The sequence below is a fragment of the Benincasa hispida genome, chromosome 9, assembly GCF_027475165.1.
Source record: "Benincasa hispida cultivar pf3 chromosome 9, pf3_genome.v1.1, whole genome shotgun sequence".
Classification (NCBI taxonomy): Eukaryota; Viridiplantae; Streptophyta; class Magnoliopsida; order Cucurbitales; family Cucurbitaceae; genus Benincasa; species Benincasa hispida.
In genome coordinates this window covers 29,865,876-29,891,663 of record NC_143486.1, presented here as the reverse complement: position 1 = coordinate 29,891,663, position 25,788 = coordinate 29,865,876, and the positions used below count along the sequence as shown (strand labels likewise).

General features: G+C 34.2%; 2 protein-coding genes across 3 annotated transcripts; both read right to left on the bottom strand.

The window, feature by feature from the left end:
- Positions 1-5,259: 5,259 nt before the first annotated feature.
- LOC120085444 (uncharacterized) lies at positions 5,260-8,983 on the bottom strand. 2 transcript variants are annotated; one of them, XR_005483935.2, is made up of 3 exons: positions 6,938-8,983; positions 6,785-6,831; positions 5,260-6,683 (listed from the first exon to the last, which is right to left on the bottom strand). XR_005483935.2 is itself a non-coding variant. In XM_090317890.1 (2 exons), the coding sequence occupies exons 1-2, from the start codon at positions 8,964-8,966 to the stop codon at positions 7,337-7,339; spliced, it is 1,428 nt and encodes a 475-aa protein (XP_090174016.1). In that variant the 5' UTR covers positions 8,967-8,983; the 3' UTR covers positions 7,331-7,336. The 2 variants fall into 2 exon arrangements, 1 of the variants encoding a protein (XP_090174016.1); XM_090317890.1 differs by lacking the exons at positions 5,260-6,683; positions 6,785-6,831 and having other exon boundaries at positions 7,331-7,408; positions 7,611-8,983.
- A 9,319-nt stretch (positions 8,984-18,302) lies between these two features.
- Positions 18,303-20,424, bottom strand: LOC120084482 (uncharacterized). Its single transcript, XM_039040275.2, has one exon. The coding sequence runs from the start codon at positions 20,289-20,291 to the stop codon at positions 18,387-18,389; it is 1,905 nt and encodes a 634-aa protein (XP_038896203.2). The 5' UTR covers positions 20,292-20,424; the 3' UTR covers positions 18,303-18,386.
- Between the last annotated feature and the right edge of the window lie 5,364 nt (positions 20,425-25,788).

Genomic DNA, 25,788 nt, shown 5'->3' with positions numbered 1-25,788 from the left:
TCTTTGGTCACGAGATCCACCATCCATTAACTTCCGGGCACTCCACTAAAGACTAACAACTACACTCTTCTCACCACAGATATATTTCTGTGTCCATCGGATATAACCAGCCAACAGTACGATAATCCTTCACAGATGCTCGTAAATATAACAGGGCCAATTTACCGTTTTGCCCATGTAGTTACATCTAACTTCTTAAGTACCACTAATCCCCCAAATGAACAATACATCATAGTCCTACTATGAGTGGACACCTCTCAGGCCATGAGAAGGTGTGTGGCACCAAATCGTTCAAGCCCCAGAATCAGCCCTTAAGAGAGCAATCTATCTACTTACCCTTGCTTCAGGGAAGGAGTGAATTCCATCTTGTATAGTTGAGCTCCCAGCTTCCTAATCAGACAATCCCCAAAGTGGTAGGTTTTAGTCGGCAATCTGGCCACTCGCAGCCATGCAAATCAAAGAACCGCCCTCATAGGCAAGAGTTCCCAACTACTCAGGATTAAGGTCATGTTGCCTATGGTCATCCTAGTGAAATGAAGTCTCTGTCATGAACGACGTTATATAAAGAGACTAAACACTTCGTGGTCCGGTATTATACAAACTCCTTTGTATAGGACACCCCCGCTTGCATGTCTCCACATGAATGGCCAGGATTAGACCGTCTGTAGCATGTCACAACACTTGTAACTATCTACAAAGTGGGTCGTATCCGTAGTGTCACCAGGATAAGATTTTCCTCCTATATCCATATACTACAGACCATTTTGGTTATCCTTTAAGGTATGATCCACTTGTATGTTTTCACATACATGCTTAAATTACAACGAGAACCAGGGATCTTAGTTTATTAGTTTGTGGTAAATGCAACTAACATATCTCATATTTCATAGACAACAGTGAAGAAAATATCTCATATTATTATATCACAAGCGTTTGTTCATACAGGTGTTGACAAACTATAGGACCCTACAAGAATTTAAGGCATCAACGCCAACAAAAAGATGGCATGGAAGCCTAAGCCTGCTAAAAAAGAAGACAAAGACTTTTCTCAACTTCGACAACCAGTAACTTTGGCAGAATTTCTCCCAAGAAACTTCCTCGATATCATCAAGAAGAAGTATCAAATGATATTGTATGTCACGCTGTTAGCATAGTAGAAGTCTACAACAATCATATAACTACTAAAGAAGTCAACAACTCAAAAGAAATGAAACAAAGAGTTTCTGTCTTCGATCGTATCAAGCCTTCAACTACTCAATCTTCAGTCTTCCAAAGATTGAGTATGGCCACGGTAGAATAAGAAAACCAATGTCCAACGTCTACTGCAACTCGAACTTCAGCTTTCAAGAGGCTAAGTATCTTCACATTAAAGAAAGATCGACCTTCAACGTCTTCTTTTGATCGTCTCAAGACAACAAGTGATCAACATAAAGGAAGGATGAAAAGTTTGAAGGCAACATCATTTCATGAAGAAAACAACAACGATAAGATTCATAGTCGTATCACTTCACGCATGAAAAGGAAGTTACCTATTGATATAAATACAGTAGATTCCTTGATGGTGAAGCCAAAACTCATCATATTATGAATCCTACAAATGAAGAGGATGATCAAAGACATTATGAAATAAGAGCTTCTGATATTTAAATGCAGTAGTTCCTCATCGCAAGAGTCTAAACTGCATGTTGCTCTTGGCCCGCATGAGCTTAAAAGGTGAACGGCTAAAAAAATCAATAAAAAATTATTTGAACTACATTATGACTTGATCCCTGTCAATGTAAAAGGTACGTAGGCAGCTTGAAAAAAACTTCAAGTTCAGTCCAGAAAAAAAAAAAATTTGAACTACGTCATGACTTGATCTCTTTCTTCAAGGGCACGTAGCCAACTTAAAGAAATTTAAGTTCAGTCCACAAAAAAAGAGTACCACAATCACCCTACATATGACGCTACATGACAGATTGAAGATGTTCATCCCTATTAAGGGCAATACAACAAACTGAAGATGTTCATCCCTTTAATGAGCTAACACAGTAAATTAAAAGCACACAATTGGAATAGCGCTTCACTTCCTCTTTGAAGTCAAGTTCGGAAGCTTCATCACTTCCTCATTGAAGTCAAATTTGGATGTTTTGTTTCTTCCTCTTCGAAGTTCAAGTTTGGTGCGCCTGCTTCCCCTAAAAAATATTATTCCTTGCAGCTCCACTCCTTCTCTAAAAGTTGTTGCCGTTCTGCCTCCTCTACAAAGATATTGGTCTGATGTTTCTTCATCTCCAAGTTCGAGTATCAATCTGCTGCTTTGACGGTTGCACCGCTGTTTCTCCATCTCTGAATTTGATGGACGCACTGTTGCTTCCCCATCTCCAAGTTCGACGGTTGCACTATTGCTTTTACAACTCTAACTTCGATGGTTGCATTAATACCTCTCCATCTCCAAATTTGATGATTGCACTGTTGCTTCTCCGTCTCCAAGTTCAAGGGTTGGATTGCATGCCACTTCATCTTCAAGTTCAGAGGTTTTATCGATGTTCCTCCATTTTCAAGTTTAGAAGCATCGTCAATTTCCCTCCATCTTCATGTTCAGAGGCTTCTTCGATGCCCATCTACGAATTCGAAGGCTTCGTTGATACTCCTCCATCTCCAAGTTCAGAGGCTCCATTGATGCTTCTCCATCTTTAAGTTCAAAGGTTTCATCGATGCTCCATCTTCATGCTTAAGTTTGGAGGCTTTGCAATGCCATCTTCATGCTCAAAGTCGCAAAGTCAAGCCTACTGCCAATGATTCATCGATGCTTCATCAAACTCAAATGTGGAGCATTCGCCAATGTTTCGTCAAACTAAAATGCGGAGCATTCGCCGATGCTTCGTCAAATTTAATTGAAAAGGATTCGTCGATACTTCAAGCTCAAGTGTAGAGGATTGGTCGATGCTTTGTCAAGCTCAGATGTCGATGATTCATCGATGCTTCATCAAACTCAAATGCGGAGAATTTTCCAATGCTTTTTCAAACTCAAGCGCGAAGATCTCGTCGATGCTTCTCCATCCTTAAGTTTAAAGGCTCCATCGATGCTTCTCCATCTTCAAGTTTAAAGGCTCTGTCGATGCTTCTCCATCTTCAAGTTCACGATCGTCGTACATGGCCCGCTTCCATCTTCAAGTTCAAGATCGGTGTGCATGGTTCCACTTCCATCTTCAAGTTTAAGATCAGGGTGCATGGTTCCACTTCCATCTTCAAGTTCAAGGTCGATGTGTCTGGCTCCGCTCCATCTTCAAGTTCAAGGTCGGTGTGTGTGACTCTGTTTCATCTTTAAGTTCAAAGTTGGTGTGCATGGATTTGCTCCATCTTCAAGTTCAAGGTCGGTGTACATGGCTCCCTTCCATCTTCAAGTTCATAGTCGGTGTGCATGGCTCGGCTACATCTTCAATGTCTCCGTCTACAAAGTCATGACGGGGCTTCTCTTCATCTCCAAAGTCGTGACATGGATTCGCTTCATCTCAAAGTCATGGCGTGGCTTCGCTTCATTTCCAAACTGATGGTGCGGCTTCACTTCATCTCCAAAGTCTAGCGTGACTCATTTCATCTCCAAAGTCTAGCGTGGCCTACTTCATCTCCAAAGTCTGGCAGGGCTCACTTCATCTCCCAAGGCTGGCGTGGCTTGCTTAATCTCCCAAGTCTGATATGGCTTGCTTCATCTCCCAAGTCTGGCATGGCTCCACTTCATCTTCACAATTTATGTCAATGTAGCTTTTCTTCTTCTCTAAAAGGTTGATACAACTTCACCCCTTCTCCAAAATGTTGGTGCAGCTTCGCTTTCTCTCCAAAAATATTGGTGTGGTTCCACCTTATATACGAGATCAAGTTTGGTCTGCTAGCTCCACCTCATATGCAAGGGAAACTTTGGCCCATCCAACTCCGCCTCATATGTGAGATCGACTCTGATCAACCTGACTCCACTCAAAAGCTTGATAGCATATATACCTCATCTTCAAAGTCAGATCAAGAAGTGATATAATAAGGTAGACCTTTCTGGGGCCATCCCTAAGTTGATTGAATGGGAGGGTTGTAAGCATTACCAGGGCCCCCCATAAGGATTAAAATGTGCAAGGGTAGACCTTTCCGGGGTCATCTCTAGTTGATCAAATTGGGGGAGGGGGGGGGGGGGGTTGTAAGCCTTTCCGGGATCCCCGACATGACGATCAAAATGTGCAAGGGTAGACCTTTCCGGGGTCATCCCTAGATGATCGAATGAGGGAGTTGTAAGTCTTTCCAGGGCCCCCCATGATGATAAAAAAGGTATATAAGTAGACCTTTCCGAAATCGTCCCTAGGAGATCAAATGGGAGAGTTATAAGTCTTTCTAGGGCCCCTCTCATGACGATCAGGAAGCATAAGCACTAGCAACGATACAATGGGTAAACCTTTTTGAGGTCGTCCCTAGGAGATCGAATGGGAGAGTTGTAAGCCTTTCTGGAGCCCCTCCCATGACAATTAGAAAGCACAAGCACAAGCGACTAGACCTTTCGGTGGGGGGGTTCTTAGGTGATTGAATGGGAGAATTGTAAGCCTTTCCATGGCCCCTCCCATGACAATCAGGAAGCGTGAGCACGAGCGACGATATAATAGGTAGACCTTTCCGAGATCATCCCTATGTATGTCAAAGAGACGGTCACGCAGAGAGGCATTGCTACAAAAAAGAAAACAAAACAAAAAAGATCAAAAGAAAGAAGAAAAATAAGGAAAAGAAAAAAGAAAAGAAAAAGAGAGAGAGAGAGAAAAGGAAAAGGAAAAAAAAAAAGAAAAGAAAAAAACGGTGGGAAAAAAAGACAAGAAAGAAAGAAAATATTAAAAAAAAAGTTGGAAAAATGAGAGGAAAAGGAGAGAAAGGAAAGTGTAGAAGAAGATAAGAGAATGAAGATAATGGAGGAATTTAGGGTTTTATTTATAGAGGTTTACAGGTTACATAACAAATTAGGAAATCCAAATCAAATAAAAATTTGATTAAAAATATTAGATTTTTATTATATTTCCTAGTTTGATTCTATTCTAATCTCAAATTGAATTTTTTTAAAAAAATTGAAATTAAACAAATTCTCTATTTAATTCAATTTTATTAGATTTTGTCCTTAAATTTATTTTCAAAAAATTTGGACATATTCCAATTTTGTTCAAAATCAAATTAAATTGGAGATAAAATTTGAATTTTTCTCTTAAATTAAAAAATTGGTCAAATTCCAAATTTCATACTAAATTCAATTTTCTAAGCTTTTATCTCATAACCAAATTAAATTGGTTTTGCGACTTCTTCATTTGCTAGACACAAAGGGCACATGGAGGGAGATAAACAATGATCCCAGAGTTGGTAATGTAGAGTGGCTCAACAGTTTAGCCAAGAAAACAGAAACCATATCAACAATATGTTCCTACTGATTACTAAGTGTGCAAAGGAACCTAATTTATTCCAAATCTTTGAAATGCTGAATCCAAGGGCTTCTCAAATCAACCCAAGCTTGCCGGAAATGTGCCAATGGTGATTATCTGAGCCGAGAACACTTTAACAACCCAACACCAAAATGAATCTTACTCTTTGATGAATCTCCACTTCCATTTAAACAGAAGTATTACAATGTTTCTATTTTTTAGATTGTTGCCTTTTGACCTTCCCACAAAAAACGCGCTAAAACCGGATGTTAAATTTATAAGAATGACTTCAGGGCTGACTTCTTTAATTTATCATTAAGGCCCCTAGTGTTCCATGATATGATCTTCAAAATTAAGCCACCTCCTGAGGAGATGGAGATGCTATGTCCTGCAATTGGAAACCCCAAGCCGCAACTAACGATGTAAACTTGGATGGAATTTGAGAAAGGGATAGAAGTGATACACTTACTGGAAACCACAAGCCGCAACTAACGATGTAAATTTGGATGGAATTTGAGAAGGGGATAGAAGTGATACACTTACTGGGCCTTGTTGTTGCATAAAAAGCGTTCTGTATGCTTCCCCCAAATCATCTGTATTAATTTCTTCTTCAATCATAATGTTTTCTCTGTCGAAAGTTTCACTACTGACACTAACATCGGACTCATCTTCCGATTCCCGATCCCAATGCTTCTTGTAACCTTGAGAAAATGTACCTTGAACGAAGGAATTTTCGAACCTGGAATAGTGAACTTAAGCTATGGATGAGTGTCTTGACTTTGGATTCTTAACTTCATGAGGAATGAGGGCTCGAACAAAGTTGTCCTCTAAAAAATCCGGGTCTGATGAATGATGTACCAGAGCATTAGCTGAATGTTTAAACCTTTGAGATCTGAGCTTTGGTGTCAAGCTCGGAGGAAAAGTATTTTCCACCACCTCAACTGTGTCCTCAAGGTACAAATGGTCTGACTCTTCCTCTACAACCTGTGGCGAGGGATATTCCGATTCTTTCTCAACACCAGAAACAAAGTGAAACTGAAAGGACGGGTCTTCTACATTCAAAACGATCGCCTTAAAGATGTCCTTTATCCAGCTGTAAATGCTATCTTAAAGATGTTCAGAAGTTCTATCGGCTCAATTGATTGGTCATTGGCACTGGATCTTGTCCTTTATCCAGCTGTAAATGCTGTCTTAAAGATGTTGGAACCGTTTCAACTTCCTCCTAGGATAGTTGTCTTGTAACTGAATTTGAATGCAATGAATCCCAAACTGCAAAGTTAATTACATAAACAATCAATCACAGTTCGGTCAACTAAATTAAACAAACAATGAAGAATATAAACACAAATTCAATGACTAAGAGAACACACTAATCTGTTCCATGTTGGTTTATTTGCTCTTGATGAATTTGATCCCCCTGAAACTCCAATAATGCATGTCAGAAAATCACAGCAAAAGGATATATAAAGGCAAACAATCTACAAGAATAAAAATTAAAACAGAGAGGGAAAAGAAGTGGAAACCTATCCAGTCCATGAAACGATGTGTCATTCCTTCTTGAAACTGATTAGAAATTTCCAAGTCATATAGCTCCTAATAAGTCTATCAATAGATGTCTTATTATCAGCGTTGCCGCTTTTGGATAGGAAACTTTCGAAGCAAGTCTAGACATTCTTGATATTTTTCATCTTTGCAAACCATGTCTACGACTATGGTGCAAATGCCAGCTTCTGGCAACACATCCTTCTGAACCATCTGTTGAACCACCTCATCTGATTTATTACTCTCGCAGAAACCACACAAAAGGGTACTATACGTAATTATGTTGGGAGTACAACCGTTTTCTTTCATCTTCTGAAATAAAATATTTGCTTTATCTACTTGTCCCCCTTTACAAAACCCATGGATCATAATGGAATAAGTCACAACATCTGGTTGAAGACCTTCCTGGGATAGTTTTTCGAATTGCTCCCAAGCAGTTTCAAGTTTCCCCGCTTTGCATAGGCCATCAATTAGACAACTAAAACTTTCAATGTCCAATTTCAAGTTGTATGATTTTAGCTCATTAAAAAATTCTATCGCTTCAAATAAACAGCCATTCTTACACAAACCATCTAAGAAAATACCATATATATATGAACCTTCGGGAATACCATAAGCTTTAATGACACCAAATAGTTTCTTTGCATCACCAACCTTACCTGCCAGAAAAAGCCCTGTTAACAAGGCACCATATGTTTTCACATCTGGCCTCTTTCCCACTTGAAGCATTCCATTATAAAGTTTCATTGCTTCTTCCACCTTCAAGGATTTACAATACCCATTGATTAACACAGTGTAGCTAATCACATCAGGTTCACATCCCTTGCTTGGCATACTAACGAATAGCTCATTGGCACCATTTAGGTCACCAACCAAACAAAACCCCTCAATCAGTGAATTATAAGTAAACAAATCAGGAAGGGTACCTCTGTGAGTCATAATCTCTAGCAATTCCTTAGCCTTGATAACCTTTCCTGCCTTGCAAAACATATCAATCAACACATTGAATGTGACCACGTTTGGTTGAACACCTTGATCCACCATCTCATTTAACAAACGTTTAGCCTCCTTCCAGTTTCCACTACAACAAAAACTATGAATCAAGGAGTTATAAGGAAAAACATTGGGAACCATTCCCTGAGCTTTCATTTTGTCAAGAAGTTCTTTTGCCTCATCTTCCCGTCCATCCTTACAAAGTCCATCTATAATTATATGATAGCAAATAACATTAGGCTTACAATTAATCCCATATTGACCAGTGTCATTGAGCATTTCTTGATGCAACTTAAGTGCAATGTTAACATTCCCCGTTCGACAGAGCTCCTTGATTAAAGTCCCATAAGTAACCACATCAGGCATACAACCTAACTTTTGCATTCTCATAAACAGTCGTGTCGCTTCATTAATCCTAAGCTCCATACACAAGCCCTTAATCAAGGTCGTGTAAGTCATTTTATTAGGAACATAACCACACCTGAAAATCCTCGCCATGGCTGCAAGACCTTCGCTAACCCGATTCACATTACAAAGGCAATTCATCAAAATATTGAGCGTGAAGAAGTTAGGGAAAAATCCAGCAAGGTGCATTTTATAATACAGCTGAAAAACCTGAGAGTAGTGCTTAATCTTAGCAAGTCCACCAAGTAAAAGATTGAATGAAGACATGGGAGGAGTAGGACTGGAGTGCATCATTAGGTCAAAGAAATGTAATGCTTCAGTTGGGGTAATCTTACCTGTTCTGCAGTTCTGTAGGAAGGTGTGAAGCCGGCGTTGAAACAAAAGCCCTGTATTGAAGTTTTGCGGCGAAATTTCCGGTGATGCGAGGGGTTGGGGTGGGCATTTAGGATGATTTGATGATGGAATTGTTGGAGAGCGAGTAAATAGAGAAGAGGAGAGCTTACCTTTGGAAGAAACTGAAACAATGGAAGAAGCGGAAGCCACACTCTTCGAAGCCATGTTTTGATTTGAATTGGGGTTTTTGGAAGAAATTGGCAGTGTCTTCCCAACCATCTCCAAATTTTGCTTGCCCCAAAAGTATTTTAAAACTTTTCATTTTTTTTATTATTTTTTTAAAAAAAATAAATAAATAGTGGCATCGATGGAATTTTCCAAATATGATGTGCCCCGTGATCTTTGAGGGTTGGATCACCCCTATCTCCTTCCATGAATTTTGAGAAATAGGTGCATTAGCGCCTAATGTTTCGAGTTTTCAACACTCGACATACTGTCCGACTTGTCCCATTCGTTAGTCACTTTTGATTGCCTTTAATCCGCATTTAATCTTCCCAATGCTTCACCTACACTCACATGCACATTAATCCCTCCAACTTTTTAAACCCCCACATTAAGCTTCCCAAATCACATTTTCTTCTGCCTTCCGTTGCTCTTTGCCGGTCTTCTTCTCCTTCCAAAACTTCTCAAAAGTTTGTTCTATGCTCGTCTCTCTTTTATTTTGAAAACTTATAAAAAATCACTTTCCCTTTCTAGTTCTTTGTCTCTTAGATCATTTTTTTCCCTTTTTCTTCTTCCAAAATTGTTACTAAATCTTCTTATTCCCCACATTTGTCCATCAATTTGTGAGGTTTGTACATTTACTATACAAAATTTCAATTTTTTTAATATAATTGTAAATTTTGTTCCTATTCTCGTACTATTATAGTTTTTTTTATAGTTTTTGTTGCTGTTTGGGAAACAAATAACAAAAAGAGGTAACGTTCACTCAACAAAATTCTTAGTTTTTTTAAAAAAAAAAAAATTAAAAATAAGTTATAGATCCATATTCTCATTTTTCTTTTTTTTTTTTTTTTTTTTTGTAGTTTTTGTTGACAGATAACAAATAATAAAGAAAAGAGGGACCACTGTCACTTTGAGAAAAAAAAGTAAAATCGCTATTAAATTTGTGAGTTTACTTTTTATTTATTCTAGTTTTTTTATATTTATATTATTCTAGATCTACTATCTTAATTCCTTATATATTGATGTTAGTAGATATATCATGTTAATTTTTTAGTAGTTGTTGAATTCAAGAATATTTACATATTGATGTTAGTAGTTTTTTCTCTATAAAAGTTTTTTTTTTTTGTTATTTAATATATATTTTTATAATACTCTATTGTTTTAATATTGAAGTTTGATGTTTAAAGTTTTTTTTATTAGTTTTTAATATTTTTAATATCTTGTTTATATTTTTGTTTGTATTTAAGTTTGATAATTAGTAATGTTTAGTAGTTGGTTTTTTTTATATATAATATTCTACTTTTTGACTATTATTGCATTTTAAAAGTTTAGTGGTTTTTTTTATTATTTAATACAAAATTACTAATTTTACTGAATATATATATATATATTATAATATTCGATTGTTTTAAGTATTTAAGTTTGTTGTTCGATTTTTTTTAATTAGTTTTTAATATTTTTAATATATTTTGTTTGTTTTTGTTTGTATTTAAGTTTGATAAGTATTAAACTAATTAGTAATGTTTAGTAGTAGTTTTTTTTTTATAATATTCTACTTTTTAAGTATTATTGCATTTTAAAAAGTTTAGTGGTTTTTTTGTTATCTAATACAAAACTTTTTATACGATTTGATTTTTTTAGTATTAACTTTAAAAAAAATAGTTTTAAAAATTTTAGTATTAATTTGAAGTTTAAAGTTTTTCAAGTATAAAAAATTCTTTTATTCGATTCTTCTAGTTTTTAATAATTTTGATGTTCAGTTTTAAAGTTATTTTAGTATAAAAAGTTTTTTATTCGTAGTTTTTAATAATTTTGATGTTGAAGTTTAAAATTTTTTTAATATAAAAAGTTTTTTATTTCAATTCTTCTAGTTTTTAATAATTTTGACGTTGAAGTTTCAAACTAAGTTTTGTTTTTAATATTTTTTAATATTTTTGTTTGTTTTTTTTTTCATTTAAGTTTGATAATTAGTAATGTATTGTTTGTCTTTTTTTTTTTTTTTAAATGGTGGACAACCACCACAAAATTATGTTGTTTACAAATGGTAATGTGATTGATGGTGTCGATGGAGTTGATTATGATCAACCACCATGTGGGGGTTTTAGCATAAATGTGAATAGTAGACTTGTATTTGAACAATTCATTGAAATGGTAGGGATGTCACTTGGTGTAGATATGAGAACAAATCAGTTAAAAATAATATATAGACATCCTAATCTAGCACCATCAGGATCTATGTCATTCCCTATTCCAAATGAACAAGCAATGAACTTAATATTCTCAATCGCGATGCCACTCCCGAATGTAGTGCATTTATATGTTAATGTAAATATGACATGGTTAGATATAAACTTGAATGCACCCTTTAGTCAGTTTGAAGATCCAACTCAATGTATTGATCCGGAATCAATTGCATCGCCATGTGATGATGAAGATATGGTGACTAACAATCAGTGCAGAGATTTTAGAACAGAAACAGATGATGAATTTGAAGAGTTGGATTTTGATAATCGTGAATATGAGTTACCTTCACATACATTCAACGATTGGATATGAATGTAATAGATAGCATTCGAGAACACGACCCAATTGTAGCCCCGTGGATGTTGGCAATACTCAATTGTAAAAGGGGATGATTTGTCAAGATAAAGAAATGCTACAACACGCGGTCAAATGTTTTTCTATTAAATGTCACGCACCATATGAAGTTGTGGAATCGACATCGACGATTTAGACAATTCGGTGTAAGAAGTGAGAAAAATGTTGCAAATAGAGACTTCGTGCAACAAAGAAAAAGTTGTATGGCTTATTTGAAATCACTAAGTAAGCAACATACATGTTTTTATTAAGAACTGAGTCAAAGTCATGTGCAGTTAGATTCATTAATGATTGCACTAGAGTTTTATGATGCCGTAAGAGAAAAACCATTTATCAGCGTGACACAACTGACATAAAATCAAAATTTGGATATCATGTTCCTTATCATAGGGTGTGGGAGGGCAAAAGAAACGCGTTGGCTAAAATGTTCGGTGACTGGGATGAGTCATACAAATTTTTACCCAGGTGGCTGTATATGGTTAAGCAAATCAATCCCGGAATACGTATAAAGTAGAGAATGAAAGAAATGTCTATTGAAGGTCATGTCATCATAACTTCTGTATTTTGGGCATTTGGTCCTTGTATATAAGCTTTTAATAAATGTCGGTTGGTAATTCAGATAGATGGAACCCACTTGTATGGCAAATATCGAGGAAAGTTACTGACTGCTATATCAGTTGATTCAAACGGGCATATTCTTCCACTTGCATTCGTCGTTGCAGATAAGGAGTTTGTAGACTCATGGGGATGCTTCTTGAAACAGTTGAGAGAAATTGTAACACATGAAGAGGTGTGTTTAATTTCAGATCGACATATTAGTATCATCGCAGCAATGAACAATCCAGCAAATGGTTGGACGGGACCAAAATGTCATCATCGTTTTTGCTTACGATATATCATCAACAACTTCAATAAAAAAAAATACAAATTTAACACTATAAAAAAAATTATGTTTATCGTGCTGGGTGTCAATTTTAAATTTGAAAGTTGGATATCAAAGGAATAAATCAGAGCTGTCTGAGTTTTTTTTACAACATTGGTATAGAGCAATTGACTCAAGCACACGATGGAGGGTTCAGATACGGGTGCATGACGACAAATCTATCAAAGTGCATAAATGGCATCCTCAAAGGAGCTTGAGTGTTGCCAATAAATGCTCTTGCTAAAATAACATTCTTCAAGTGAGTAAATTATTTCGAAAAAAGAAGTGAAGAAATAAGAGCTGCTTTAGAGCGTCAAGATAAATACACCTGGTAATATTAACTTTTTTTATATATGTTATTAATAATTTCTTTCAAGCATATTTTATAATACTAAGTGCAATAAAAGTTCAGGTATGCACACGAAAAAATTAATAAATGGACTGCAAGATCTAGTTAACATGAAGTACAGTCATTCGATCGATATGAAGGTATATTTCATGTGAAGATTGGACGTCACAGCCTCAATGCTAAAGGAGACAATGTTCAAATATTAAGGCTAAATGTGTCCGAGTGGTACTGTTCATAGAACAAGTGGCAAGCCTTCGGCATTCCATGCTTGCATTTTATGGCAGTTTGCTCATATTTTAACATGAACTACGAAGATTTTACTGAGGACTACTATAAACTGTCAACGTATGTTGCATGTTACTCTCCTCAATTTCAACCTGTACCACATGAAGATTACTGGATCACGCACCCTAATATGTCTGTCTTACATGCTGACCCATCGTTCTTGAGGAAACCTGGTAGACCAAAAAGTTCACGATACCATAACGAGATGGATTGGACAAAACCAAGTGCTCGACTATGATGTGAGTTTTGTAATCAACTAGGTCATAATCGAATGAGTGTCCTTTGTTACTAAGACAAACTCCAGACAGATAAGGATTTTTATTATTAATACTTTTTATCTTGTAAAACTATTTCAATTGTGTAGATGATACTTTTTGTATAGTTAATTTTTTTATTATAATTTATAAAGTTGTACAATATCTTTTTAATTAAGTTGTACATTTTTTTTAATTAAGTTGTACATTATTTAATTGATAAATAAATATTTTTTTCCTTTTAGATCATGGCTTTAAATCCAAAACTTATTGATCCCGATGTTATGTACGACCAATCAATTCATCGATCATCTGTTGTATGGTAAGATCGTACCACTGGCGAAATATCTTGTAGACGTCGAGAGGCCGTTATTCGACACACTATCCCACTTCACCCTCAAATACTACTACTACTTCGTACATCTGGATTTTATGAAGTTGCCAGATTGGGATTCATTCAGTTAAATTGACATCTCATCACAACATTGGTCGAAAGATGGAGGCTTGAGACACATACATTTCATATATCATTGGAGAGTGCACTATCACTCTATATGATATAGAAGTGTTGTTCGAGTTACCTGTTGATGGTGAGCCGGTCTCTAAAGTGATGTATGATGACTGGTGACAAATTTGTCAACTGTATCTCGATGTGACCCCACCTGTCGATAAAATTAAAGGATCGAGGTTAAGTTTAATATGGTTAGGAACACAATTCCGTGAGCTCGCTGATGAAAAGTCATTTTGTTCACTTAATGTTCCTGTCACTGTTAGCTAACCTCTATGATGCGGGACGGTATTCTTGGGGGTGGAGCATGTTTGGCATGGTTGTATAGACAACTGTGTAAATCAACAAAACCTGAAGTTTGCGAGATAGCTGGGCCTCTGATACTTTTGAAAATATGGGCTTGGGAACGATTTCCAATAATGGCTCCACAGCTACAACATGTGAATGACGCTTATTAGCTGGACGAGCCTACGGCTCTCGATATGTTATTTTAATTCAATTTAATTTTTATATGACTGATCTAGTTAATTCAGAATCTAAATTATCAATTTAAAAATTTAGGTAGAGAGACAAATTTTGTGTGACTAGGACATCCACACATGTAGTCAACCAGTATAGATACATGTTTGATCTACTTCAACCTAATTAGGTACATTAATACTGAACCAAATTGATTTTTCTATACAAATTGTATTGCATTTGTCTTTAATATTTTTCAATATAATATTTTGTGTTTTAGATTATTTGGGAGTCTTACAAACTTATTATGCATACTTTGCCCAATTTCTATACAAATGGTCAAAATGTATGACAGACGATAAGTCCTCTCATATGTTTTCACATTGGTGAATAGCATCTTCCTGACAGGCTAATGAAACAATTCGGTTTTCAACAGGATGTCCGTTGTAATACGAACCCCTACTACATGACACTAACTTAAGAACTGGAGATTGGTCCAAAAAAGTTGTGCATTTGATAATATGATGGCACTATCGTGCAAGGTTTATTGTAATAGGGGTTTTTATTGGGTAGTTTGAGAGGGATGTCACTCAAAACTACATCAACTACCACAAGGTGCTACGTTACTCGTCTGGGAGCAGCTGTGAGTCATCTGGTAAATAAATGAATATTATCTAATTAGTTTTAATTTAAATTTATTTTAAATATTGTCTAATTATTTTATAATTCACAGAGATCGAACAACAATAGACTCTGTGATGTTGCGAATGATCCGAATTAGGTTCTTGCTATATGCAGTGATAACCAGAGGTATATGGAGGAGATACATTATATGTACGATATACTATTGTTCCTCCACCATCTCCTAGACGTAGAGGACCTGCTTGAGAAGAAGAAGATGAGTTCGATGAGGTTGCCCACAATGTGGAAGAATTGCTCCCTATGATGCAGACGCAGAGCCAAACTGATTATATTAGTTCGATGATGATGATGCCAACATTTGGTTTAAGATATTATGATTTAGAGGTTGGTCTATCATTTTCATACGTGCATGGACATGGTCGCGGCCGTGAAGAGCATAATAAATATTTATATTATGAGGTGTCTGGAGAGGTACCAGAGCAACATCAAGAGGAACCGGAGCAACCTCAAGTTCGAAGTCGACGACGACAATCAGCTCGAAATCGACGACGTCCGCTTTGCGGAACACATTGATTTTTTAAAATTATTTTTATATAAATGATATAATAGTTGTATTAATATGAATATTTTAATTTACACTTTATTATTTTGAAATTATGGAAGAAAACGTGAATGACATATTATTTTCTATGATATTTCTTAGAGTTAAGTTAAGAAGATGGTGATAAAAAAATAATAACAAAGTGAGTGAGGTGGAATATAATAAATAATAAAATGAAAAAGGGGGTGGAATATTAAAATAGTAACATGGAAAATAAAAGGGAGTTGAGTGTTCAAAACTCGACTTACTTACCTTTGTCGAGTTTTGAACACTCGACATCCTTTGTCGAATTTTCAAAACTCGACATATTGAATTAAAAAAAATACAATATTTTTCTAAATTGTTTTGAAACAACAATATTTTCTAAATAGTTTTAAAAACCATAATATTTTTCTAATTTTATCGGATGATGAGGGTAAATTTGAAATTATATTGTAGTCTTTTAAAATATTTATGAAAATGTGGTACTTTTAGAAATATTTAGAAAAATATTGTAGTTTCTAATAATTACATTCTCTCTCTTCTTTTCTTTTCTCTTCTCTTCTCTCCTAATTTCCAATAATCTTCGCTAGGGGTATTCATTGAAACCGCTAAAACCGAACCGAATGTTAAACCGAACCGAAATCGAACCAAAACCGAATTAATGTGGTTCGGTTCGGTTTGATATATTTTCAAACCGAATTATTGTTGTTCGATTTGGTTTCAAATTTGAAACCGATTTGAAATCGAACTGAATTGATTTTTTAATAAATATATTAAAAATAATATATATAATTTAAAAATAATAAAAAGAAATAAAAACTAAAAAAATGGTAAAACCTAACCAAACCGAACAAAATATAATTTAGAAATTATGAAAAAGCATAAAAGAAGTTTAAAAAAAAAACATTGAAACCGAACCGAATCGAACATGCAGCTTGGTTCAGTTTCAGAAAGTACAATTTTTAAAATTTGCGGTTCAGTTCGGTTTGAGTCCCAAACCGAACCAAACCGAATCGCGAACACCCCTAAATTCTTCGCTACTCACATTTTTCTCTCTTTCTTCTTTCCCTTTCTCTTTTTATTCTCTCTCAATCTTTCTTCTTTATTCCACCATTTCTCTTCTTCATTTCTCCTTCATTTTCATCAAATCAATTTAATTAATTATAAAACCCAAATATCATGGGTCAATCGACTTTGGATTTATTTTTTTAACTTCTAATTTTTTGTGTGGAAGTTCTAATTTCAATTTGATTTTATGATAGGGAATGATAGTATGTTTTAAATTTCATTAAAAAAAGAGAGAGAGAGAAAAGAGAAAAGATTTTGGTGTCAAAATTTAAATGTTTTTAATCAATAGGTTAATTTAGAAAATTCAAATGGAACCATTTTACTTATATACCTTTAAACATAATGTAAACACAATTAAAAATTATGGCAAAATCTAAAATTAATCAAATATTGTAAATCAAACAAACTTTATGGGTTGGTATAATTAGAAATAAACGCTAATATACAAGTCAATAATTACTAATTGCTAAATTAAATTAGTAGCTCAAATTAGTAATATTACAATTTCACTTCAAATTTGAATTTTGTTTCAATTTAGTCCCTATATAAATAATTTACATTTTTAACCACAATTAATCTAAAATAATTTGAAGTAAAATATTGAATTTGATTTTAAAAGTGAAGAAAAATAGTAAAATTTAATTAATTATAATTCGTTTAATTAATTTAAATTTATTAACATACATTAAAACTGAAGAATAAAAATGAGTATTTTATTGACATACATTAACACTAAAGACGAAAAATGAGTATTTAATGAAAAATCAATATTAAAAATATAAATTTTGAAATCTAAGGATGATAAAATTGTAACTTTCGAAACTGTAGACTTCTTTATTTATTTTGATTTCAATGTTTTTATTAATCTGATTAGTTTCAAACTTTAATTTTAAGCAAAATATCATTGTTTACATTTTTTTTAAAAAAATTTATGATCTCCACTATGAATTATAAAATAATTAGACAATATATAAAATAAATGAATATAAGTCTTATTTATTAAGTGAAGTAATCGGGATAAAAAATTTAAGCATAAACATAAGAATCTATTTTTTGATGTAAAGAATCTAAATCATTTATATTTTTTTAGTATATAAGAAGAGTGAAGGATTCGATACAATGGTACCTTAATACATAATTTATGTTAATATTGAACTAAGGTCTAAATCTTGTTGCGAGCGCTTCAATCCGATATTTTTTTTCTCTTTAAACTAATCTATCTCTTGGATCTATGTGAATTAAACGTGAAAATGGATAGATTTTGAGATTTTTTTATTTTTAACTTTTTGATAATATGATTTTTTAAAATTTTTTAATAACCATCTCTTGAAACATAATTTGATTAGATTTCATTAAAAGGGACGTTTAACCAAATTTGATAGAGTTTTGAGGAAAGAAATCAAATAAAAACCTAATTTAAAATAAAATCCACGTGAATGATAAAGTAAAGTATTTAATATGGGATTTTTAATCCTTACCATCAAGCACACATTCAATAAGCTAAATTAGACAAACAATGAAGATTGAAGAATATAAAATTGATCCAATGACTAAGAGGGCATACTTAGTTGTTCCATGTTGGTTAGCTTGCTATTAATATATATGATCCACCTAAAATTCCATTAACACAAATAAGAAAATTAAAGTTAGGATCTATAAAGGCAAGCAATCTACAAGAATTGAAAGTGGAACAGAGAGGAAAAGAGGTGGAAACCTATCGAGTCCATGAACGATGTGTCATAGATTAGAAATTTGCAAGTCATATAGGTCCTAATGAGTCTACTAGTAGGTGTTCTATTATCAACATCAACGCTTTTGGACAGGAAACCTTGGAAGCAAGTCTAGACATTCTCGATATTTTTCGTCTTTGCAAAGCATGTCTATGACTATGGTGCAAGTCCCGACATCGGGCAACACATCCCTTTGAACCATCCTATGAAGAAGTTCAACCACCTCCTTTGATTTATTACTCTCGCAAAAACCACGCAGAAGCGTATTACAAGTAATTACATTGGGAGTACAATCATTTTCTTCCATATGTTGAAACAAAATGTTTGCATTATCTACTTGTCCCTTTCTACAAAACCCATGGATCATAATGTTATAAGTCACAACATTTGGTTGAAGCCCTTCCTGCGATAGTTTTTTGAAAAGCTCCCAAGCAGTTTCAAGTTTTCCTACTTTACATAGGCCATCAATTAGACTATTAAAGATTCCAATGTCCAATTTCAAGTCGTATGATTTTAGCTCATTAAAAAATTCCATCGCTTCAAATAAACAACCATTCTTACACAACCCATCTAAGAAAATACCATATATACATGAATCTATGGGAACACCATAAGCTTTCATGACACCAAAGAGCTTCTTTGCATCACCAACCTTGCCTGCCTGAAAAAGCCCCGTTAATAAGGCACCATATGTTTTCACATTTGGCCTCTTTCCCACTTGAAGCATTTCATTGTAAAGCTTCATTGCTTCATTCACCTTCAATGTTTTACAGTACCCGTTGATTAGCGTAGTATAGCTAATCACATCAGGTTCACATCCCTTACTAGGCATACTAACAAATAGCTCCCTGCCACTGTTCAAGTCACCAACCAAACAAAACCCCTCAATGAGTGAATTATAAGTAACCAAATTAGGAACGATACCTCTCTGAATCATCACATCTAGCAACTTCTTAGCCTCGATAACTTTTCCTTCCTTGCAAAGCATATCAATCAACACATTAAATGTGACCATATCTGGTTGAACACCTTGATCCACCATCTCATTGAACAAACGTTTAGCCTCCTCCCACTTTCCACCCCAGCAAAATCCATGAATCAAAGAGGTATATGAAATGACATCGGGTATCATTCCCCGAGTTTTCATTTCCTCAAAAAGTTCACTTGCCTCGTCTTCCCGTCTATCCTTACAAAGCCCATCTATGATGCTGCTATAGCAAATAACATTAGGCTTACAATTAATCCCATATTGACCAGTTTCATTGAGCATTTCTTGATGCAACTTAAGTGCAATGTTAATATTCCCTGTTCGACAGAGCCCCTTGATTAAAGTCCCATAAGTAACCACATCAGGCCTACAACCTAACTTTTGCATTCTCATAAATAGTCGTGTCGCTTCACTAATCCTATACTCCATACACAAGCCCTTAATCAAGGTGGAATATGTGATTTTATCAGGAATATAACCCCTCCTTAAAATCCCCGCCATGGCCGCAAAGCCTTCACTAACCCGATTCACGTTACAAAGGCAATTAATCAAAATATTCAGCGTGAAGAAATTAGGAAAAAGTCCAGCAAGGCACATTTTATTATAGAGAGAAAATACTTGAGAATAATGCTTAATCTGAGCAAGTCCACCAAGTAACAGATTGAATGAATACGTGGGAGGGGTAGGATTTGAACGCAACATGAGGTCAAAGAAATGTAATGCTTCAGTTGCAGTAATCTTACCTATACGGCAATTCTGTAGGAAGGTCGGAAGGCGGTGTTGAGAGGAAATCCGTGTAATGAAGTTTTGCGGTGATGGAAGGGGTTGGGGCGGGGATTTAGGATGATTTGAAGGGGAAATTTGGGGAATTGATGATGGAATTGTGGGAGAGTGAGTAAATAGAGAGGAGAGCTTAGGTTGGGAGGAAATTGAAACAGTGGAAGAAGCGGAAGGCAGCGTCTTGGAAGCCATTGACAGTGTCTTCCTCACCATCTGAAGTTGCTGATTCGTCCGGTGGAAGTATAGGTGTTGCCGCTACCGGCTTCCATTCCAAGTCGTCTCAAGTATAGATAGGTGTTTCATTTAGGGTTTTTTTGTTACTAAGGGGTAATTTCGACACTTTCTATGTCCAAATTAAAAGTTTTTTTTTAAAGGAAATATTACAATGATAATTACAACACTCGTACCAAAGGAAATGGTGTTACTCCAATAGAAAAATGAAACAATAGTTGTAAAAATTAAAATCAATTTTTCAACTATGGTAAATCCATAAGGAGGAGGTTGATTCTCTTAAAATATTGTTGAATTGAAGGTTGATATATCGTTTACTGAATATCTGAACATGAGAAAATCAAATACAATTATATAATCAAAATATAAAAATCAAATCCTTAAGGGTCAATTTAGACTAAAAAAACCTATAGGATTTTGAGTCATGCTAAAGTTGAGATATTTCTACAAAATTGACCATTGTGAAATATATAGTTGAAATGTTGCTATTTCTTATAATTTCTGTTACTATTTCCTAATAACATTAAAATAGTCACATACATGCAGTCACAATTATGATCTTTATATTTTCATATACTGGCCACAATTATTTTCCAAAGGGGTCTACCTTGAAGCTAAGGGCATGGGTCTGACAGATGAATGGTCCTATTTGAGAAGCCCAAATGAAAAATGACTCAAGATATTCAGAAACAAATGAGAAATGGTTTTTTGCTTATGTCATCATTGTGTGAAATTGCCAACTTGACCCTAGATGCGTGGGAGGGCTTGCCACTTGAAGTCATTCTTGCTCTTGATTCTCGCTCTCGCTCTCAATTCTTTATCGCGCTCGCCGGTTCTCGCTCTCACTCTCGATTCCTCATCACACTCCCAGGTTCTCGCTCTCGATTCCTCTCGTGCTTCTTGATTCTTACTCTCACTTGCTGATTTTCGCTCTTGATCTCCATCGTGTTGGCTGGTTCTCGCTCTCACCCCTCATAACGTTCCCATTGCAACAAAAGAAGAAGATGAATGCAGAAGAAGACCATGATGAATACGAACTAACCAAAACCGGAAGAAGAAGAATGAAGAAAAAAAAACACAAAGAAAAAGGAAGAAGAAGAAGAAGCACAAAAAGAAGGAAAAGGAAGAATAAATGCAGAAAAAATGAAAAAAGAAAAAAGTTGCAAAAGGAAGAAGAGAAGTTTCAATGATTCTACAGTCGCACAAGAAAAAAGAACAAGGCAAACGCGTAAAACTCCAAGACCCAACAACTTGTTCCCTTGACAACAAGATTGCAGGAGTCCTGTTTCCATATTCTTTTAACCAACTTGACATATAATCTAGTTAAGTAGTACTTGTACTACTGCTTCCCTAGAACATTATTTGGTGTGTTTCATTGACCAAATTGACATTTAGAAGAGAAGAGAGCGATTGGTTTTTGTTTGTGTGTCATAGATAACCAAAACATGATGAGAGACCTAAACTTTCACTGAACAGAGATAAAAACACAAAAATGAAAGAACGCACATGATGGTGAGCAGGCTCCATTCAATTTCAAATCCATTGTCCTCTTTAATTTTGCCTATTAATTTCAAAGGGTCCTTTTGTCATTCCCCCTTAACTTAGCAGTTAGCACATAATAAAAATGTACTCATGAGCCCTAACATGTGATATCCCCACATCAAGTTTCTCCATAAAATTATGAAAGTTTAGAATTGGAAGCCTTATAACTTTTCAAGGGTTTAAGGGTTTTGTTATTTGAATACTATGGTAATAATGAGAAAATACATAACCTTGTATACATGAGAGAATTTAAGCCCAATGACTTCGCGTTGTCTCCTAAAGATAATTCTACTCGCTTTAGTGCCTCAGTTTTATGAGTAATTGTCTCCTAGGATAGAACAAATTACCTTTCTTATGGAAGCAACACCTCGTCCACAAGACCCATCGAACTATATTTTGTGGAAATAAATCAATCTTGGACAAATTTTACAAAAGGGAGAAAGGTTATATGGGAGAAAAGTGCTTGTGAAAAAGTTCTTAAATGCAATTTGAACAAGAGGCACGTTTACAGACTATACGTGGCCATCCAAATAGTCATGTCTCTTCTTCAATTAAATCTGTTAAGGAGATGTTTAATTTGGTCCAAGGAGCTTGAGTTGAGGGGAGTAGAGTTGCTACTGCCATTCTTTGTTTGGCCAAGCAGTTTGTGACTCACAACTTAAAACAACAATTTCATGGCTTATTAACTCCTTATACTATGGGTCCACAATGTCTACACTCTTTGCTCCAAATGTTCTCTTAGTTGTAACACAATACAACAATAATCCTTTATGTAATGGTGACCATGATTCTCATCACTTCGATGACCTTGTGCACTATCTTGTTGTCCTATCATTGAATTTGGATGAAACGACGATCAAATTACACAGTTGATTACATAATCAATCAATGAAAATTTTAATAAACTAAATTAGACAAGCAAAGAAGAAGATAAAGATAGATTTTTTGGTTTTCTAGCTCTTAATCTCAAATTAATCAATTTTAGTTAATTAATTAATTAATATTTTGATTGTAACAAACCTACTTTTATTTATTGTGTTTTGAAGTGTCAATTTCATAGAGATCAGAACAACGATTCCAACGCAATTTGAATCACCAAAATCGGATCTCAAACGAAGAATATATGGCCGAAATAAGCTTAATGGAGAAAACTCGAGTGGATGATGTGGATGAATTTTTCTCATCAGAGTGAACCAATTAAAACGTGCCACTTGGAGTGATGGAGAAGTGACATATGACGAACTTTTGATTTTTGGATCGATTTAAAAAAAAACTAATTTAAAAAAAATATAAATTTAATATTATTATGTTGTGTCTAATGGCTAGTTTTGGACACATTGTGGACTTTTGTTTTTTAGTGAGTTTTAAAAGAAATGATTTTAAAAGCTATAAATATTATATTATTTTTTGTGTTTGTGGCTAACAGCTAATTGAATTTAAAAACTTCACCATTGATTTTTCTTTTCCAAAGATCCAATGACCCAAATAAAATGTGGTTTTCAATAATTTTCCTCTCTATTTAAACTAATCTTCTTCTCCAAGTCAAGACAACAATTTTTTTATTATTTTCAATCCTCCATAACTCATTAAACCACCATTTTTGCTCTATCTCCAAACTTTAATTTTCTTTTTTTCATCTTCTTCTCGAGAGAGATAATTTATGTTGTGAGGATTGATTCATTGAGTACTAACTTTGTAAATATACTCTTCAAGAGAGTTTTTCTCATTTCTAAATTCATTGTAAGGGTTGCTTTTGATCCCTAAAAAGAGTGGATGTAACAGTTTGATCCTCAACCGTGGAAAGAATCGGGTTCGTTCTTGCTCTCGAAAAAAAAAACATTGTAGCTGTTTGACTCTAAGTCGTGGAAAGAGTCAAGTTCGTAGTGACATATCCAAGAAAAGTTTGGGAAGTGGATGTAGGCCAATTGTGCCGAACCACTATAAAATTTATGGTGTAATTTCTCTATCCCTCTCCTATTTAATTTTGTAATTAATTTATTAATATATTTCATTGCATAGAATTAATTGCTATAGTTTGTTTTTGAATTTGTTTATGTCAATTTATTGATCTTTTTGAATTGAATGTATTTGCATACAATTTTTTTGTCTAAACTACTAATTAACAAAAGTTTGTTAATTTTTTTAATTTGGTCCACATTAGTAAAATTTTTTTATTAGGTTAAATAAACACTATTCACTCCCCTCCCCTTCCTGGTCTAGGGTTGCTATACAAATCCATCAATTGGTATCAGAGTCGGTTGCTCTCTTGTGATAAAATTTTTATAAATCATTTTAGATTGATACCCATTGTTTGAGTTCTCATTCTTACAATTGTTATTAGAGCAGGTAGCTCTTCTACATAAATCAATTTTCAAATATCCCCCTAAGCTCTTCTACATAAATCAATTTTCAAATATCCCCCGGTCTAGGGTTGCCATACCAATCCTGTAATTGGTATAAGAGTCAGTTGTTCTCTTGTGATAAAAATTTTCATAAATCATTTTAGATTGATACCCATTGTTTGAGTTCTCATTCTTACAATTGGTATCAGAGCAAGTAGCTCTTCTACATAAATCATTTTTCAAATATTTTGATTTTGAAGTATCTTTTTAATATTTTGAAACATTATTTGAAAAGCTTGATTGCTAGAGGTATGACAACTTTAGAAGATCAATGTATTGATACACCTCCTTTCTTTAATGGTAAAATTTTTGACGTTTGGAAAAAGAGAATGAAGATATTTTTGCTTGCTATTGATTTTAATATCTTGTATTTTTATGAACATAATTTGTCAAAATTAAAATTGAATGATAACTTGCTCTCTTTTAGTGCCCAAGCCATATCATATGTAGTGCTTTGGATAGTAAAGTATGTGATAAAATTGCACAATTTGATTATGCATATGATATTTGGAATTTTCTTGACAATATATATAGTGCACAAAATTCTCCTTGTACTACTAATGGTTTATTTAATGTGAATGAGAATTATTTGCAAAATGAAGGAAAAATCCATGTAGTGAAAAAAGAAAAATGTGATGGATCCTTTTTGTGTATAATGGCTCATTCTGCTAATGATTCCAAAGATGAAAGTGACCAAAATGAGATAATTAAAAAAAAAAAACTTTCTATGATGAACTATATGATGCATTTGAAAGCATGCAATGTGATTTAGAAAAAGTTAGCTCTAAATATCTATCAAAGAAGTTTAAATCATTGTATATTGAGAATAAATCTTTAATTGATGAAAAATCTTATTTAAAGAATAGGGCTAATATCACATTGTTACATGATTCTTTTTGCGATGATAAAAATGACTTAAATGGTAGAATTTTCTTGATATTGAAAATGGTAAGCTCAAATCTTTAGCATGTAAATGAATGTTGAATTGGATGATTTGAAGAATGTAATAAGAAAATTGAATTTTGTTCATTGAAAATGAAAGACGAAATTGCTAGTTTGAACAATACAATAATTGAGTTGGAAACTAGTAACACATATCTAGAAAAAGATAGACTTTCTCTTGTTGATAAAATTAAATTTCTTGAGCATGATGTCTTTGATAGTAATGAATTTGTTAAAGCTCTAAAAGAAAAAGAGTCAAACCTTGTGAAAGAGTTTAAATGTGCTAAAGAAGGTATTAAAAAAAATTGACTATAAGTGCACAAAAATTGGATAAAATTATTGACTTAGGTCAACCGTATAATGACAAAAAGGGATTACACTATATAAAGCAAAATTGTTCATCTACTTCTAAAAGCACCACTTTTGTTAAAGCCATCTCTATTATGTCTAAAGATGTTTTACCTGATGTGCCCAATTTTGTTGAATCTAAATTCGTGCTAAAACATGAAAAATCTAGGAATACTCATGGTAAATCAAAATCTATGCATAAACAATTTCATGCTAGATCAAAATGTGCTCATAGTATGAAATTT

What these genes read in the sequence shown, in the direction of transcription:
- LOC120084482 (XM_039040275.2), bottom strand. Translation starts at nt 20,291, where the DNA reads ATGGTGAGGAAGACACTGTCAATGGCTTCCAAGACGCTGCCTTCCGCT.
- LOC120085444 (XM_090317890.1), bottom strand. Translation starts at nt 8,966, where the DNA reads ATGGTTGGGAAGACACTGCCAATTTCTTCCAAAAACCCCAATTCAAAT. An exon ending in GGCTTTTTCTGGCAGGTAAG is followed by an intron (nt 7,409 to 7,610) that starts GTTGGTGATGCA and finishes GCCTATGCAAAG; the next exon opens with CGGGGAAACTTGAAACTGCT.